Below are 17656 nucleotides of genomic sequence, written 5' to 3'. Positions count from 1 at the left end.
TTCAGTTGCCTCCCCTGTTGGGAGAACTAAATAATCCCAGCCCTGTGGGAGGCTGAGGTGGGAGGATTGCAGGAGGCCACATTTGACCAGCATGGGCAATATAGTGAGACCCCCATATCTACAAAAAAATTTATTTAATAAAATAAAAATGAAAAATGAGCATTTAGGACAACACGGCACATGGGAAATGCCTAGCAAGTAGGAGTCACTCTGAGCGTGCCGACTATGCCCACCTCGGCCCCATCACACGGGGTGCGGCTCTAGCCCGAGGGGCAGCTCCCTGAGCCCCTCTCTCCGCCTGGCAGGAATGCTTCACGCCATTCGTGAACGGCAGCTTCTTCGAGCACGACGGGCAGCCCTACTGTGAGGTGCACTACCACGAGCGGCGCGGCTCGCTGTGTTCTGGCTGCCAGAAGCCCATCACCGGCCGCTGCATCACTGCCATGGCCAAGAAGTTCCACCCCGAGCACTTCGTCTGTGCCTTCTGCCTCAAGCAGCTCAACAAGGGCACCTTCAAGGAGCAGAATGACAAGCCTTACTGTCAGAACTGCTTCCTCAAGCTCTTCTGCTAGGCGCCCCGCCCCTGTCTCTGTCCCCCTTCCCCAGCCAGCATCCCCAACTGCGACTGTGACCCAGAGACTTCACCCGGGGGTGAAGGGGTAAACCCGACTGAAACTGGAACCCTTGTCCTCCGCTGGTGCGGGATGGACAGAGGGCCGTGAGGGGTCCCCTGCTTGTCTTCACCCCTGCCAGAGCCTCTGGGCCCCCTCCTCCCTCCTGCAGCTCTCCCTAGGCTGCCCACTCTCCATCCTCCCCAGGGGTAGAGGCTGGGGGCTCCACCCCAGCCCATGTACGTCCCCACGAACTGGCCTGGCCAGCACCCCACACTGGAGCCATCTCTTCCTCATATTTCAGCAGTGCAGCCGGGGAGCAGGGAAGGGCAGGCAGGGTCTGTTGGGGTCTCTTTTTATCCTTATTCCTCCCCCGACCTAATTGTCTTTGTTCTGTGATTACTGGGGGACACCCGGCTCCCTCCAGACAATGCCAGCATAAATCCATCCATCCAAAGGCAGAGAACCAAAGGGGCCATGGAAGGTTCTCTGTGCTCCTCCTAGCCTTCCAGCGCCCTAGGCCTGGCGGCTGCCCCTGCCTTTTAGACCCGCCCTCCCCTTTTATACCTGCTCTTGTTCTACTGAGAAAAGCCTCTCCAGCAATAATGTTTTCTAGTCACTTCCTCCGTCTCCGGGACGGCGCGCCTGGACACTGTACTGACTTTGATAGATTTCTACACTGAGGTTTGAATTCATATCACCTCAGTTGCTTTTACTTCTCTATACAAAATGATTTTGAAGAGATTTTAAAGACGTTCCCTTTTGTATTCTCTTCCTCGTCCACCGTTCCTCGTCCACCGCCACTGGGCCTGTCACTGATGGTGGCTCTGGTGTGAAGTTTGCTTTGTACTGAGGGTTGGGGTGGGGAAGCAATTTGTATTTTATTGTTTGTTAGCACAAGCAGGTGAACTGGGAGCAGCTCTGTGACTCCCCCTCTTTCACTTCATAGCTCACCAGGACTGTTTTATAAACTGCTGTATTTGGAAACCCCTTCTTTACTTCCCAGGCCAGCAAGCTCTTCACTGGAACTGGTTGAAGGGTGTTGCACCCTTTTGGGCCTAGAATTCTGAACTTCATCTGTTCTGTTTCTGTGGGAGGAGAAGGGGAAGTATGTTTTGGGGGGCTGCTTCCTGTCTGAGTAAGCCCTCAGGAGCCTCTGCTCCCCTGTGAACCCACTGAACCTTCTGAGCCCCCACTGCTTCTATGGGGCTCTCTCTTCTGCCTTCTCAGGAAAGCTGGTGTCTGATTTTGGCCATCAGGACTCTGACGTCTCTTTGGTCTTGTTGATTTCCTCTGGGCATATCCCTTCCCCAGATCTGCTCCTCCCCTTTCACAGGTGGGATCGGCACTCAGGGGGTCTGGAAACAAGGTCATAAGGGAGCATGATAGGATTTGGGGTAGAGGGACAGGCTCCTCTGGGGAAACCCCCCAGAGCTCTTTACCAAGGATGAAAGAGGAGCCAGGCCTTGGGCTCCTGATCAGGAGAAAGGGGCCCCACCGGGGTCTAACGGTGACAGTCCAAACCACTCCACTGGCCTCCTGGCAGAAGCCGAGTGTGCTGGGGTCTCCGAAGAGGGTCCCTCCTTTGTGGGGGAAGGTCAGCCCGGCCCCTCCAAAGGTCTGATGTCTCCACTTTCACCCACAGGCCTTACTGCTCTGTTTATAGTGACCCACCCTAGATCTTCCCCAAGAGGGACTGGGGTTTCTGGGGTCCATTCTCTGAGTCAATGGTTATTTGAAAATTTGATTTTGATTTTATTTTTTCTCTGTAAACTTCCAACCTGGCTTTTCCCATTTCAATTCCTGTGATTTATGCCAATAAAGTTTGCCCATGATTTTCACCTGTGCTAGTGCTATTTCTTGGTGGTCTGAACCTCATGGTCCCAGCAGAGACCAAACCCACCCCAGATGCAGCTGGGTCACCAGATGGAGGGTAAATTGTGGATGTTTCCTTTCTTGAGGTCAAAATCCCTGGGGCTGGGGTCCGTGGTCCTTGCCTGTGGTCACAGGTCCTCCCCGTGGGCTTTGCTCTTGCCTGGGCAGTTGGTGAGGACAGGCTGGGAAGCAGCGGGATGGGGCCCTGTGGGGCAGGGCCTGCCCAGGGTGTGATCACCTGGGTTTACCAAGGGCATCCTCACTCACGGGCCTGTGGGTGGCTTTCCACTCATTTAGAAGTAGGGAAAGAGGCTCCAAGACAAGAACCTACATGTACAAGGCAATCTGAGTGAGGGCAGAGCCATGATGCGGACCCAGGGCTTGCCTCTGCCTGTGTTTCTGCACGGAACCAGACATGGCCGTGCCTGAGCCCACACAACGTGGGTTAGCCCCTTCCCTGCCGAAGGCAGCTACTTATAGTTGAGGATGGGTCTCTACTGCCTCCTCGTCGTCATGTCTGGATTTGCGTGCTTCCTCTTTGCTCCGGTCAGATCCAGAGCTCCAGTCCTAGGCCCTAAAGCAGGGATGTCCAATTTTTTTTTTTTTTTTGAGATAGAGTCTCACTCTGCCCAGGCTGGCGTACAGTGGCATGATCTCAGTTCACTGCAACCTCCGCCTCCCAGGTTCAAGCGATCCTCCTGCCGCAGCCTCCTGAGTAGCTAGGATTACAGGCAGCAGCCACCACACCCGGCTAATTTTTGTATTTTTAGTAGAGCCAGGGTTTCACCATGTTGGCCAGGCTGGTCTCGAACTCCTGATCTCAAGTGATCTGCCCTGGCTCCCAAAGTGCTGGAATTACAGGCATAAGCCACCACTCCTGGCTTTTTTTTTTTTTTTTTTTTTTGAGATGGAGTCTCACTCTGTCATCCAAGCTAGAGTGTAGTGGCACGATCTCGGTTCACTGCAGCCTCTACCTCCTGGGTTCAAGCAATTATCATGCCTCAGCCTCCCAAGTAGCTGGGATTACAGGTGCCCGCCACCACACCCGGGTAATTTTTGTATTTTTAGTAGAGCCAGGGTTTTACCATGTTGGCCAGGCTGGTCTCAAACTGCTGATCCCAAGTGATCTGCCTGCCTCGACCTCCCAAAGTGCTGGGATTACAGGCATGGGCCACTGCGCCCAGCTGGGTGTCCAATCTTTTGGCTTCCTTGGGGCCATGTTGGAAAACGAAGAATTGCCTTGGGCCACACATAAAATACACTAATGATAGCTGATGAGCTAGAAAAAAAATAATAAAATCACAAATCTCATAATGTTTTAAGAAAGTTTACAAATTTGCCCTGTAATCCCAGCACTTTGGGAGGCCGAGACGGGCAGATCATGAGGTCAGGAGATCGAGACCATCCTGGCTAACACGGTGAAACCCCGTTTCTACTAAAAATACAAAAAATTAGCCAGGCATGGTGGCAGGCGCCTGTAATCCCAGCTACTCGGGAGGCTGAGGCAGGAGGATGGCATGAACCCGGGAGGCAGAGCTTGTAGTGAGCCAAGATCACGCCACTGCACTCCAGCCTGGGTGAGAGAGCGAGACTCCGTCTCAAAAAAAAAAAAAAAAAGAAAGTTTACAAATTTGCATTAGGCCAAATTCAAAGCTATCCTGGGCCACATGTGGCCCACAGGCCATGGATTGGACAAGCTTGTCCTAGAGCTTCCTGGGCAGCTTTGTTTAACCTTGAGCTGTGTCTTCACAGCTTCCCTGTTGTTTGGAACGGTTCTCCAAAAGCAGCATGTTGAATTCTAGTTTAAACCCTTCCCATGCTATAGTGAGCTCAGAAGTGAAAATTACCTTCAACGCTCACCCAAAGAGAATGATGGGGCCAGGCTCTGTGGCTCATGCCTGTAATCCTAGCATTTTGGGAGGCCAAGGTGGGAGGATCATTTGAGCCCAGGAGTTCAAGAGAATAACTTGGTTTATTCTTCCAGCCCATGTTGGATTTATTTTATTTCTAGAAATGGGTATGGTATATTTCCTTTTTTTTTCTCTCTTTTTTTTTTTTTGAGATGGCATCTCACTCTGTCACCCAGGTTGGAGTGCAGTGGCGCGATCATGGCTCACTGCAACCTCTGCCCCCCGGGTTCAAGCGATTCTCCTGCCTCAGCCTCCTGAGTAGCTGGGATTACAGGCACCCGCTACCACGCCAGGCTAATTTTTATACTTTTAGTAGAGACGGGGTTTCTCCATGTTGGCCAGGCTGGTCTCGAACTCCTGACCTCAAGTGATCCACCCTCCTCGACCTCCCAAAGTGCTGGGATTACAGGCGTGAGCCACCATGCCCGGCCAGGTATGGTATATTTCATTGTAATTTGCTTTTCGCTTTGCTTTGTGGATATTTTCCCATGTCAATAAATATAGATCTGTACCATTTTCTAATGGCTTCATGGTATTCCGTTATATTGATGTACTACAATTAGAGATGATATTTATATCATCACAGCCAGGAGGTCCTTGGAAATGTACCTTGTGCATATGTATATACTTGGAAAAGTGCGTTCAGAGGGAGGCTGACTCAGGGTTTGGAATGGACTGTATAGCACAGTGAGGCCCAGGGGCTTTGAACTTCCTCCTAGATTTCAGTTCTGAAGCCATCACTTACTGGCTGAGAGACTTGGGCAAATTATTTAACCTTCCTGTGAGTATTCTCATCGATAAAATGGGAGTACTGACAGTACGGTATCTCCTCAGAGGATTGTTGCAAAGATTAGCTTCAGTAATGTGCACAGAGTACTTAGGACAATACGAAGTGTGCAGTAATACATTGCCATTAAAAAGAGATCTCGGGTGTCCGCGGGTTGCCGAATGGAGCTAAGCATGATGGAACCAGGGATCTCAGGGTGAAGACTGAAGCCCTAGGCTATGGCGGAAGTTGGGTGCCTGAAGTACAAGTGGAAATATGCCAACTGAACATTGGACCACCGCAGCCTGCCCCTGGCTCAGCACCCAGTGCCAACAGAACACCTTTCAGGATCCACAGCAAGGCAGACAACGGAACCCACACAGGCTTCCATTCTCAAAAGGACATCAAAACATAACTGCTGGCCGGCCATGGTGGCTCATGCCTGTAACCCCAGAACTTTGGGAGGCCGAGGCCGACAGATCACTTGAGCTCAGGAGTGCAAGACTAGCCTGGCGAACATGGTGAAACCCTGTCTCTACTAAAAATACAAAAAGTTAGCTGGGTGTGGTGGTGGGTGCCTGTAATCCCAGCTACTCTGGAGACTAAGGCAGAAGAATTGCTTGAACCCAGGAGGCGGAGGTTGCAGTGAACTGAGATTGCACCATTGCACTCCAGCCTGGGCGACAGAGCGAGGCTCCATCTCAAAAAAAATAAAATAAAATAAAATAAAATAAAAATTAACTGCTGACGAGACAATTTATATTTCCTTCCCCTCACTACACTCCCTGAATGTTCTGGATCAGTGCGTCTCACACCTTTGGATCTTACAAGCTAGTTGGGAAAGTTCTATGGAGAAGGCAAAGATTTTGAAGGCACAGGAGACTATCATAGACACTCACAATGATCATAGATAGTAGAATCATAGTACCACAGATACTCTCAATGATCATAGATAGTAGTAGCATAGTATCATAGATACTCACAATGACATCTCCCTAAAGGATTCAAAAGCTTTGCATCAACCAAAGGAAAAGCACCAGTGAGAGTCAAGATAGAGTTCCAGACAGATGCTACCTCTTATTGTAAAGGTGTCCAGGTCTTGTGCTTATGATGTGCTCAGATCAGTGCCGGAAACAATGAAGACAAAGAGACTGGAAGGAAGAACATGACAGTTTAGTGAGTACTAAGTATTGTCAGTTAGATCGGGGTCCCTAACTCTCAGGCCAAGGACCAGTACTGGTCTGTGGCCTGTTAGGAACTGGGCCGCACATCAGGAGGCAAGCAGCAGGCGAGTGAGTGAGCTTGTCGTCCTGTCAGATCGGTAGCAGCATTAGATTCTCACAGGAGCACGAACCCTATTGCAAACCGCATATGAGGGATCTAGGTTGCACGCTCCTTATGAGAATCTAATGCCTGATGATCTGAGGTAGAAGTTTCATCCCCAAATCACACTCCCCTCTGACCCCTGGTGTCTGTGGAAAAATTGTCTTCCACAAAACTGGTCCCTGTTGCCAAAAAGGTTGGGGACTGCTGAGTTAGATCGTAACACTTAACCCTGATAACTCTGTGAGGCAAGGTTTGTTCGGCCCAATAAAAAGCAGAAATATGGGTCAAATCTAGGTTCAAAGTTGATGCTCATTCTACGATACATACTGCCTCTTTCAACAGGTATCCTAATAAGTACCTTCCTGGAGAGTTTTGTTGCTATATGACTTTCTGTAATTACTTTCTTTTCGTTTTTCTTTCTTTTTTTTTTTTTTGTGACGGAGTCTCACTCTAAATAGTCGATATTTTAAGCCCTTCCTGGAGAGTTTTGTTGCTATATGACTTTCTGTAATTACTTTCTTTTCTTTTTTTTTTTGTGACGGAGTCTCACTCTAAATAGTCGATATTTTAAGCTTTGGGGATCACACAGTCTCTGTTGTAACCACTCATTTGTGACAGCCATAGACAATGTGCAAACGAATAGGTGAGCAAGGCTATGTCCCATAAAACTTTATTTATTTATTTATTTATTTATTTATTGAGATGGGGTCTTGCTCTGTCGCCCAGGCTGGAGTGCAGTGGCACAGTCTCAGCGCACTGCAAGCTCAGCCTCCTGGGTTCATGCCATTCTCCTGCCTCAGCCTCCTGAGTAGCTGGGACTACAGGCGCCTGCCACCATGCCTGGCTAATTTTTTGTATTTTTAGTGGAGACGGGGTTTCACCGTGTTAGCCAGGATGGTCTCGATCTCCTGACCTCGTGATCCACCCACCTCGGCCTCCCAAAGTGCTGGGATTACAGGCGTGAGCCACTGTGCCTGGCCTATTTATTTATTTTTATTTTATAATCATTTTTTTGAGATGGAGTCTTGCTCTGTCGCCAGGCTAGAGTGCAGTGGCACAATCTTGGCTCACTGCAACCTCCATCCCCTGGGTTCAAGCGATTCTCCAGCCTCAGCCTCCGGAGTAGCTGGGATTACAGGCGCCTGCCACCGAGCCGGGCTAATTTTTGTATTTTTAGTGGAGACAGGGTTTCACCATCTTGGCCAGGCTGGTCTTGAACTCCCGACCTCGTGATCCACCCGCCTCGGCCTCCCAAAGTGCTGGGATTACAAGTGTGAGCCACTGCGCCCGGCCACAACTTTATCTACAGAAACAGACAGTAGCCATATTTGGCCCATGAGCTATAGTTTGGCAAACCCTTGTGATATACCAAAGATAGTCATTTTTGACATATTTCAGTCTACATAGTTTCAGAGTGCTCTGACTCCTGTAATTCTTGCAACTCCCTAGTTCTGTATCCTGCAGTGATTCCCCAGTGTCCCTCACCACAGAAGCCTCCATGTTTTAACGTAAAAAACCTTGGAAACAAGGGTGTGAGCCAAGGACTCGAGCTTGTGCCCACCATGGTGAAATTTGCATCATTAGAAGAATATTTACAGCTGGGCGCAGTGGCTCACACCTGTAATCCCAGCGCTTTGGGAGGCTGAGGCGGGCAGATCACCTGAGGTCAGGAGTTCGAGATCAGCCTGACCAACATGGAGAAACCCCGTCTCTACTAAAAATACAAAAAATTAGCCCGGTGTGGTGGCGCATGCCTGTAATCCCAGCTACTCAGGAGGCTGAAGCAGGAGAATCGCTTGAACCTGGGAGGCAGATGTTGCGGTGAGCTAAGATCACGCCATTGCACTCCAGCCTGGGCAGCAAGAGTGAAACTCCATCTCAAAAAAAAAAAAAAATTTACAAAGGACTTTAGAGAAATCAGAGTCAGTACCCTACTGCTTGCAACAGAGCTAGCCCTGTGGTAGGAAATCTCATACAGTGGGTAGGCTCTAATTTCAGAGGATAAGAACCTGGCCTCCCACAGAGGTCTCAGTTGGAGCTATTGATTTATGGTAGAACAAGATGAGATTGACAGCACTTGAGCTACCCATATCTAAATTCTGTTCAGGGAATTTTATGCCAGTCAGCTGCACCAATATACCCTGCCATGCAAGTGTCTTGGTTTTAAACCTGCTACCACCACCCCCCGCCCCGCCCACCACTTTACCAAATTATTCATGTTGGCCTGATTTTCTCACTCTTCCATCTTTTCTAGCATTTTTTGGTGTGTGTGTGTGTGTGTGTGTGTGTGTGTGTGTGTGTGTGTGTGTAGCTGCTTTAGAGACATTCTGCCACCTTTCTGGACTTCGCTAGATCAGGGAGAGTAGGCAGGTTGTGATTGGAATCTTTTTTTTTTTTGAGACAGAGTCTCGCTCTGTCACCCAGGCTGGAGTGCAGGGGCACAATCTCGGCTCACTGCAAGCTCCGCCTCCCGGGTTCACGCCATTGTCCTGCCTCAGCCTCCCAAGTAGCTGGGATTACAGGCACATGCCACCACACCCGGCTAGTTTTTCACATTTTTAGTAGAGATGGGGTTTCACTGTGTTAGACAGGATGGTCTCGATCTCCTGACCTTGTGATCCGCCCACCTCAGCCTCCCAAAGTGCTGGGATTACAGGCGTGAGCCACCGCACCTGGAGTGATTGGAATCTTAATAACCTGTCAAAACAGAGCATTTAAATCTCATTCATGTTATTTTCCATCCTTCCCATGGAACACAGATAGCCAAGAAGACAAATAAAAGAGGCCCCAGGCCAGGCACAGTGGCTCACGCCTGTAATCCCAGCACTTTGGGAGGCTGAGCTGGGCGGATCACCTGAGGTCAGGAGTTTGAGACCAGCATGAACAAAATGGAAAAACCCCGTATCTACTAAAAATACAAAATTAGCCGGGCATGGTGGCACATGCCTATAATCCCAGCTACTCAGGAGGCTGTGGCAGGAGAATCACTTGAACCTGGGAGGTGGAGGTTGCGGTGAGCCGAGATTACGCCATTGCACTCTACCCTGGGCAACAAGAGTGAAATTCTGTCTCCAAAAAAAAAAGAAAAGAAAAGAAAAGAAAAGAAAAAGAAATACAGTAATGTGAAATCGAGCTACTTCTAACTTTTTTTTTTTTTTTTTGAGACGGAATCTTGCTCTGTCGCCCAGGCTGGAGTACAGTGGCGCAATCTCAGCTCACTGCAACCTCTGCCTCCTGGGCTCAAGCAATTCTCCTGCCTCAGCCTCCCAAGTAGCTGGAATTACAGGCGCCCGCCACCACTCCTGGCTAATTTTTTGTATTTTTTAGTAGAGACGGGGTTTCACCGTGTTAGCCAGGATGGTTTGGATCTCCTGACCTCGTGATCTGCCCACCTCAGCCTCCCAAAGTGCTGGGATTACAGGCATGAGCCCCTGCACCCGGCCTACTTCTGACAGTTTTATGGTGTGTGATATAGGATATAACATGATGTATGAAGCTCTTTGTAATAATTTTTAATTTTGAAATAGCTGATTTTTTGGGGATCATTTAATACATAATTCCATAGGTTTTAGTGAAAAAAAAAAAAGAGATCTCAGGGTTGGGCAAGTTGCCTCATTCTTGTAATCCCAGCAATTTAGGAGGCCAGGGTGGGAGGATTGCTTGAGCCCAGGAGTTTGACATCAGCCTGGGCAACATGGCAAGACCCCATCTATACAAAAAGTACAAAAAATTAGCTTGGCGTGGTGGTGTGTGCCTGTAGTCCTAGCTACTTGGGAGGCTGAGGTGGGAGGATCGCTTCAGCCTGGGAGGTCAAGTCTGCAATGAACTGAGATTGCTCCACTACACTCTAGCCTGGGCAACGGAGTGAGACTGCTTCTCAAAAAAAAAAAAAAAAAAAAAAAAGATTTGATGGAGGTGAATTATTCTATGGATGTTTGTTGGCTAGTTTTCTAGGAAGAGGGAATGGCTAATGCAAAAGCCCCCAAGTAAAGCCTGCTCTGGAAAAGCAACAGAGCATCATCTGGGTAGAAAGCAAGTAAGTGAGGAGGAAAACATCTGAGATGATCAGAGTGGGCGTGAGGGACAGATAGGTAAGGGCCTTGTAGGTACTTTAGGTTTTAGATTTTTACTCTGTAGGAAACGGAAAGTTTTAAGCAGATAAGGAGATGAGCTGACTTAGGTGTTTTTTTTTTTTTTTTGAGATGGAGTCCCTCTCTGTCACCCAGGCTAGAGTGCAATGGTGTGATCTTAGCTCACTGCAGAGCTCACAGCTCCCGGGTTCAAGCGATTCTTCTGCCTCGGCCTCCTGAGTAGCTGGGATTACGGGCATGCGCCACCCCACCTGGCTAATTTTTGTATTTTTAGTAGAGACGGGGTTTGCCATGTTGGCCAGGCTAGTCTCGAACTCCTGACCTCAGGTGATCCACCCGCCTCGTCCTCCCGAAGTGCTGGGAGTATAGGCGTGAGCCACCGCGCCCGGCCAGGTTTTAAAGGATCCCTCTGTTTTGGTAGGCGGAAAAACTAGAGAAGACGAGAGACCATTCTGAGGCCGGGCGCGGTGGCTTACGCCTGTAATCCCAGCACTTTGGGAGGCCGAGGCGGGCAGATCACGAGGTCAGGAGATCGAGACCATCCTGGAGAACATGATGAAACCCCGTCTTTACTAAAAATACAAAAAAAAATTAGCCAAGCACGGTGGCGGGCGCCTGTAGTCCCAGCTACTCCGGAGGCTGAGGCAGGAGAATGGCGTGAACCCGGGAGGCGGAGCTTGCAGTGAGCCGAGATGGCGCCACCGCGCTGCAGCCTGGGCGACAGAGCGACACTCCGTCTCAAAAAAAAAAAAAAAAAGAGAAACCATTCTGTTTCTAAGCATGTGCAATTATGTCTCAGCTCCACGTCATACCTTTTAGTTTGCTGAGCTCGCCAGGTGGCACAGGGAACCGGGACTCCGAATTCGCAGCTCCAGCTCCAGCCCAGCAGGTGGCAGCAGCTCAGAGCAAGCTCCTCCAACGCGAGGCAGCGCCTTCCTTCGCGACCCTACTTAAAGGCGGCTTTCCGTTGGCTGGAGTGGCAGCGATATTATCCAATGGTTGCCTGTATTCATTCAGCTTTGTCGGACGGGCGATGGCGCAGCCAATAGACAGGAGCGCTATCCGCGGTTTCTGATTGGCTACTTTGTTCGCATATAAAAGGCACGCGCGGGCGCGAGGCCCTTCTCTCGCCAGGCGTCCTCGTGGAAGGTTCGTGTGCTAATTAGATGGGCGCCAGGGGTCGCCAGCGGGAAGCATGGAGGGGTCTTTGGGGACCTTTGGGAACATGGAGTCCTATTCTGTTCCGCCTGGGGCCTCGGTGGCGGCTTGCACGCCCCGAGATGACGGCCGCTGCCCTAGGCAGGGCCGGCGGGCGATTGCGCGTGTCCTGCTCCTCTTAGGCCCGGGACTGCGGGATGGGTGTCGGCGTGACCAGGCCTGAGCTCCCTGTCTCTCCTCAGTGACATCGTCTTTAAACCCTGCGTGGCAATCCCTGACGCACCGCCGTGATGCCCAGGGAAGACAGGGCGACCTGGAAGTCCAACTACTTCCTTAAGATCATCGTAAGTGCAGGGTGGGTCGCCTCTGCCCTTCATGTTGCCCCAGCGCAAATAGGGACAGTCAGCTGCTATGTGCTGAGGGTCTACTCACACCGGCTACTGAATTAGGCCATTTTTGGGAAAATCCTGTTTAGTTAACAATTTCCTAAAATGGGTCCCTTCTGTTGCAGATAAACGGGCTCAGGCAAGTTAAGTGGGTCCTAAGATGACAGCATTCGTATCCAGGTCTGTCTGGCTTCCAAAAGAGCGCGCTTTATACTTTTTTTTTTTTTTTTAAACGGAGTCTCGCTCTGTTGTCCAGGCTGGAGTGCAGTGGCTTGATCTTGGCTCACTGCAACCTCCGCTTCCCAGGTTCAAGCGATTCTCCTGCTTCAGCCTCCCGAGTAGCTGGGACTACAGGGGCGCGACACCACACCCAGCTAATTTTTGTATTTTCAGTAGAGACAGGGATTCACCATGTTGGCCAGGATGGTCTCGATCTCTTGACTTCATGATCCACCTTCCTCGGCCTCCCTAAGTGCTAGGATTACAGGTGTGAGCCACCGCGCCCGGCCGCACATTACAGTTTTACTCTATTTTTGAGAATGTCTGAGGTCAGGAATGACTCATTGTAAGGAAGCAAGTTGTTGCATATTTAGGACCTGTCAGCCAAGAAACTTAAGTGTCCAATGACTTTTGGATGGCCTTTGAGGTGGGTCTCCCTTGCCCAGAAATGCTGACTGTACTGCGCTTAAGCAATTAGGCAGCATTGTAGAGCATAGCTTGTATTACATTTTCCCACACTTAGAAGGTTTTCAGACACAAAACCCAAAGGAATTGTGTAACAATCCGGATAAACACGCCTAGATTGTTTTTACAAATAATAATGTTGCTATATTTGCTTAACGTGGTGCTTTTAATGCTGTGAATCTAGCCCTCCTCTTGACCAACTTACTTGGAACGTTCCTTTTTTATTCTGTTAACCATTTTAGTGAATCAGAAGCATGCCTGGTAATTGGGAAAAATTAAAAACTAAGTAAAAAATTAAAGAAAAAACTCCTTAATTGAATGTAGAAACCTAATTTTCAGCATTCATACCCAGCTAGCCAATCATCCAGTTTGGCAGTGTTACAACATAGCTCCCAATCTCCCTCTGACTTCAAACGCTTAGAAGAAAGGGAGTGGGATGGAAACAAATTGTGGGGTTCAGTTTCTTCTGGCATTTTTTTCCCTCTTTCTTCCTGTTAAGCTTGGCTCCTCTGGCTTGTTTTTTGTAGCAACTATTGGATGATTATCCGAAATGTTTCATTGTGGGAGCAGACAATGTGGGCTCCAAGCAGATGCAGCAGATCCGCATGTCCCTTCGCGGGAAGGCCGTGGTGCTGATGGGCAAGAACACCATGATGCGCAAGGCCATCCGAGGGCACCTGGAAAACAACCCAGCTCTGGAGAAGTCAGTTCCCCTGGCAGTTTTGTCCTTTCTCCCCAGTGCCTGTCTCCCTCTTCCTGGAGAATGGTGCTGAAAGGTGATTGTCTCCCATAAACTTCTCTTTGCAGACTGCTGCCTCATATCCGGGGGAATGTGGGCTTTGTGTTCACCAAGGAGGACCTCACTGAGATCAGGGACATGTTGCTGGCCAATAAGGTAAGGGGACAATTGGGTTGGCTAAAGAGACTTTGTTGTTGCTCCTTAAAGCAAAATGGACCATTCTCAGGTTGTGTGAGTGGAGAGGCTTTTCTCACTGTTTGTTGTCTTTGTCAGGTGCCAGCTGCTGCCCGTGCTGGTGCCATTGCCCCATGTGAAGTCACTGTGCCAGCCCAGAACACTGGTCTCGGGCCCGAGAAGACCTCGTTTTTCCAGGCTTTAGGTATCACCACTAAAATCTCCAGGGGCACCATTGAAATCCTGGTGAGTGGACCTGGTTTGCCTGTGCTAGCCAGGCAAATGGGGAGCTGCTTTTAGTGGCCATGGATCTGCTGGTTGTCCAACAGGTGTTTACTGCCCCACTATTATCTTGTTCAGAGTGATGTGCAGCTGATCAAGACTGGAGACAAAGTGGGAGCCAGCGAAGCCACGCTGCTGAACATGCTCAACATCTCCCCCTTCTCCTTTGGGCTGGTCATCCAGCAGGTGTTCGACAATGGCAGCATCTACAACCCTGAAGTGCTTGATATCACAGAGGAAACTCTGCATTCTCGCTTCCTGGAGGTACATGCTGTCAGCCTTGCCCCCTCTTACACTGATGGTTGAGAGCATGACAAGGTTCAGACTGAGTCCCTGTAACCAAGGACTGTGTTTTCATCTGTCTACCTACCTCATCTGTAAAACGTCAGTAACAACATAAGATTGTTGTAGGATTTTTTTTTTTTTTTTTTTTTTTTGGAGACAGAGTCTTGCTGTGTCGCCCAGGCTGGAGTGCAGTGGCACAATCTCCCAGCTCACTGCAAGCTCCGCCTCCCGGGTTCACACCATTCTCCTGCCTCAGCCTCCCGAGTACCTGGGACTACAGGCACCCGCCACTACGCCCGGCTAATTTTTTTGTATTTTTAGGTTTCACCGCATTAGCCAGGATGGTGTCGATCTCCTGACCTCGTGATCCGCCCACCTCGGCCTCCCAAAGTGCTGGGATTACAGGCATGAGCCACCGCGCCTGGCCAAAGGATTTAATGAATTAATGGATGTACAGTGCTGGGGCTGTTATTCTAGGGCCTGCATTGAGACTCAAATTTTGCCATCAAAAGCCTTTTAAGAGGTGGAGATTGCGGTGAGCTGACATGGTGCCACTGCACTCCGGCCTGAGTGACAGAGTGAGACTGTCTCACACAAAAAAAATGCCCTTTAAATAATGAATAATAGTAATAGAAAATGTCATTTCTTGGACAAATGAAAAATTGAAATTAATGTATATAATTAGATATTATTAGCTACTCTTAGGTAGCTTCATTTGTTGAAAGTTTGACTAGTGAATGAAATTCACATCTGGAAACATTTTTCGTTCATGGAACTCAATGGCTACGTTAGTCGTTTATGCTTTTCACTGTTGTGGTAGGGGCTTTGGAAGTAAATGCCATCAATAATGGATACAGAATACCTGGCTTTGGAATAAGGGCAAAATTTATTTGATGGGGCTGAATTGCTCTGCCAGGAGCATTTGGTACGAGATGAAATGGCCTCTCTTGAGACTGAGCTGCCAACCTGGCAATTATTGTCTGCTAAGGGTTCTCTTTATTCACCCTTACTTGGATTTCCTTTCCTGTAGGGAGTCTCACGTAAAATGAAATCTTCCCTCCCCCAGGGTGTCCGCAATGTTGCCAGTGTCTGTCTGCAGATTGGCTACCCAACTGTTGCATCAGTACCCCATTCTATCATCAACGGGTACAAACGAGTCCTGGCCTTGTCTGTGGAGACGGATTACACCTTCCCACTTGCTGAAAAGGTAAAAGGATCCCACCAGGACCACAGTGGGCCTGACTGTGACAAATTAGCAGGGTGATGTGGCCTTCTACCTTACTGCTTTTATAGTTGTATTTTATACAACTATATACAACAGTTGTATTTTATATACAGTTGTATTTTATACAACTTGAACCCAAGAGTTCAATACAGTTGTTTTTTATACAACTGCTTTTATAGTTGCAGATAATTTTGTGAGAGGATATTTGAGAGGTTGGGAGGCAGGGAAGACGTTTCTCACTTGAGAAGTGACAAGAGACCCAAAGAGGGGGTTAATGGGCAAGAGCTGGGCCTTAGGAACCCTGCCTCACTAGGCCATACCCAAGCTGTCCTGCTTGGGCTGCTTCTGACAGGAAAGGCTTCACATGGACTTTGATATTGTTGGTCCTTAAACTCTACCAAGGCAGGAGGGTGGTGGGTAATAGAGGAGTGTGGATGACCATTTTGACCACTTCCCCCTCCTTTCAGGTCAAGGCCTTCTTGGCTGATCCATCTGCCTTTGTGGCTGCTGCCCCTGTGGCTGCTGCCACCACAGCTGCTCCTGCTGCTGCTGCAGCCCCAGCTAAGGTTGAAGCCAAGGAAGAGTCAGAGGAGTCGGACGAGGATATGGGATTTGGTCTCTTTGACTAATCACCAAAAAGCAACCAACTTAGCCAGCTTTATTTGCAAAACAAGGAAATAAAGGCTTACTTCTTTAAAAAGTCTCTGGACTCTTAATTTTGTAATTTTTTTTCCTTTTTGACACAGGGTCTGGCTGTTGCCCAGGCTGGAGTGTGGTGGTGTAATCATAACTCACTGCACCCTTGAACTCCTGGGATCAAGGGATCCTCGTATCTCAGCCTCCCAAGTAGCTGGGACTACAGGCACACACCATGACACTCAGCTACTAATTTTTAAATTTTTTTTTGTAGAGATCTTGCACAAGCTGGTCTCAAATTCCTGGCCTCAAGGAATCCTGCCTCAGCCTCCCAAAGTGCTAGGATTACAGGCTTGAGCCACCATGTGCCTGAACCTTAATTTTGAGGTTTATAGTGCCATATGCTAGAAACGAAAGCCATGGTAAAACCAGAGCTTTGTATTTAGGTGTTGATGTTTGGGTATCTAAATGAAGCTACCAATCAAACATCCTATACAGTTTTCTAGACACAGTTGTAACTATTACACTAGAATTACTGTTTCTATGGCCACTGCATACTTGGAGTAGGTTTAGTGTCAGCTGAGATAGGCACCTGGTGGATGCTGGGGCCAGTCCCCTAGAGTAAAGTTTTTCAAACTGGGTGGTGCTCCAACTCAGTAGGTGGTAACCAATTTATATTTTTGAGAGAGTCTCAAATATATCTGAGACTGGGGTGCAGTGGCTTGGTCTTGGCTCCCTGCAACCTCCGCCTCCTGGGTTCAAGCGATTCTCCTGCCTCAGCCTCCCAAGTAGCTGCAATTACCGGAGGCTGCCACCACACCGGGCTAATTTTTTTGTTGTTGAGACAGTCTCGCCCTGTCACCCAGACTGGAGTGCAATGGTATGGTCTCAGCTCACTGCAACCTCTGCCTCTTGGGTTCAAGCGGTTCTCCCACCGCAGCCTCCCGAGTAGCTGGGACTACAGGCATGTGCCACCACTCGGCTACTTTTTGTACTTTTAGTAGAGACGGGGTTTCACTATGTTGGCCAGGCTGGTCTCAAACTCCTGACCTTGTGATCTGCCCGCCCTGTCCTCCCGAAGTGCTGGAATTATACAAGGGTGAGCCACCGTGCCCGGCCTTTTTTTTTTTTTTTTTTGGTATTTTTAGTAGAGACAAGGTTTTGTCATGTTGACCAGGCTGGTCTGGAAATCCTAACATTAGGTTGATCTACCCACCTCAGCCTCCCAAAGTGCTGGGATTACAGGCGTGAGCCACCATGCCTGGCCCCAGTATTTAAAGAGAAAGCAGCATCTGCTGAGAATAGGTGTTTTTGTTGTGATTCCTGTATTTCACTTAGAGATCTGTCTGCTGGAACATGATATATTCATTCTAACTAGGTCTGTGTCAAAGGTTTGAAAGCCACTGCTAACAGGGCCGACAACTAAGCTGTGGAGACCCTATTCCCTAAATTGCAGCCACGTCTGCACGTAGCCTCTTGCCCTGTGGCCTTCAAAACTCCCAGCCTGG

General features: G+C 49.1%; 2 protein-coding genes and 1 long non-coding RNA gene across 14 annotated transcripts in view; 2 read left to right on the top strand and 1 right to left on the bottom strand.

Moving 5' to 3' along the window:
* PXN (paxillin) overlaps positions 1 to 2452 on the top strand; it is a 55135-nt gene extending 52683 nt beyond the window's left edge. For all 10 annotated transcript variants that reach the window (XM_004053987.5, XM_004053988.5, XM_055358164.2 and 7 more), the window contains one exon: positions 306 to 2452. In XM_004053987.5, coding sequence (XP_004054035.1) covers positions 306 to 572 — 267 coding nt within the window. In that variant the 3' untranslated portion in view covers positions 573 to 2452. The remainder of the gene's footprint in view (positions 1 to 305) is intronic.
* Positions 116 to 11540, bottom strand: LOC101129968 (uncharacterized). 2 transcript variants are annotated; one of them, XR_010129436.1, is made up of 3 exons: positions 11392 to 11540; positions 6146 to 6313; positions 116 to 511 (listed from the first exon to the last, which is right to left on the bottom strand). It is a non-coding gene; the product is annotated as an uncharacterized lncRNA (long non-coding RNA). The 2 variants fall into 2 exon arrangements; XR_002008146.4 differs by having other exon boundaries at positions 6237 to 6313; positions 11392 to 11538.
* Positions 11541 to 11605: 65 nt separating this feature from the next.
* On the top strand, positions 11606 to 16212 carry RPLP0 (ribosomal protein lateral stalk subunit P0). Of its 2 annotated transcripts, none has more exons than XM_004053990.4 (8): positions 11606 to 11728; positions 11980 to 12081; positions 13335 to 13510; positions 13615 to 13702; positions 13820 to 13966; positions 14081 to 14266; positions 15354 to 15494; positions 15980 to 16212. In XM_004053990.4, exons 2-8 carry the CDS (start codon positions 12028 to 12030, stop codon positions 16139 to 16141), a joined length of 954 nt encoding a protein of 317 aa, XP_004054038.1. In that variant the 5' UTR covers positions 11606 to 11728; positions 11980 to 12027; the 3' UTR covers positions 16142 to 16212. The 2 variants fall into 2 exon arrangements, with proteins under 2 accessions (XP_004054038.1, XP_004054039.1); XM_004053991.4 differs by having other exon boundaries at positions 11671 to 11728; positions 11920 to 12081.
* Positions 16213 to 17656: the final 1444 nt, after the last annotated feature.

This window comes from Gorilla gorilla, chromosome 10, assembly GCF_029281585.2.
Source record: "Gorilla gorilla gorilla isolate KB3781 chromosome 10, NHGRI_mGorGor1-v2.1_pri, whole genome shotgun sequence".
NCBI lineage: Eukaryota > Metazoa > Chordata > Mammalia > Primates > Hominidae > Gorilla > Gorilla gorilla.
The sequence above is the reverse complement of the archived record's forward strand: the minus strand, read 5'-3'. Positions and strand labels throughout refer to the sequence as shown.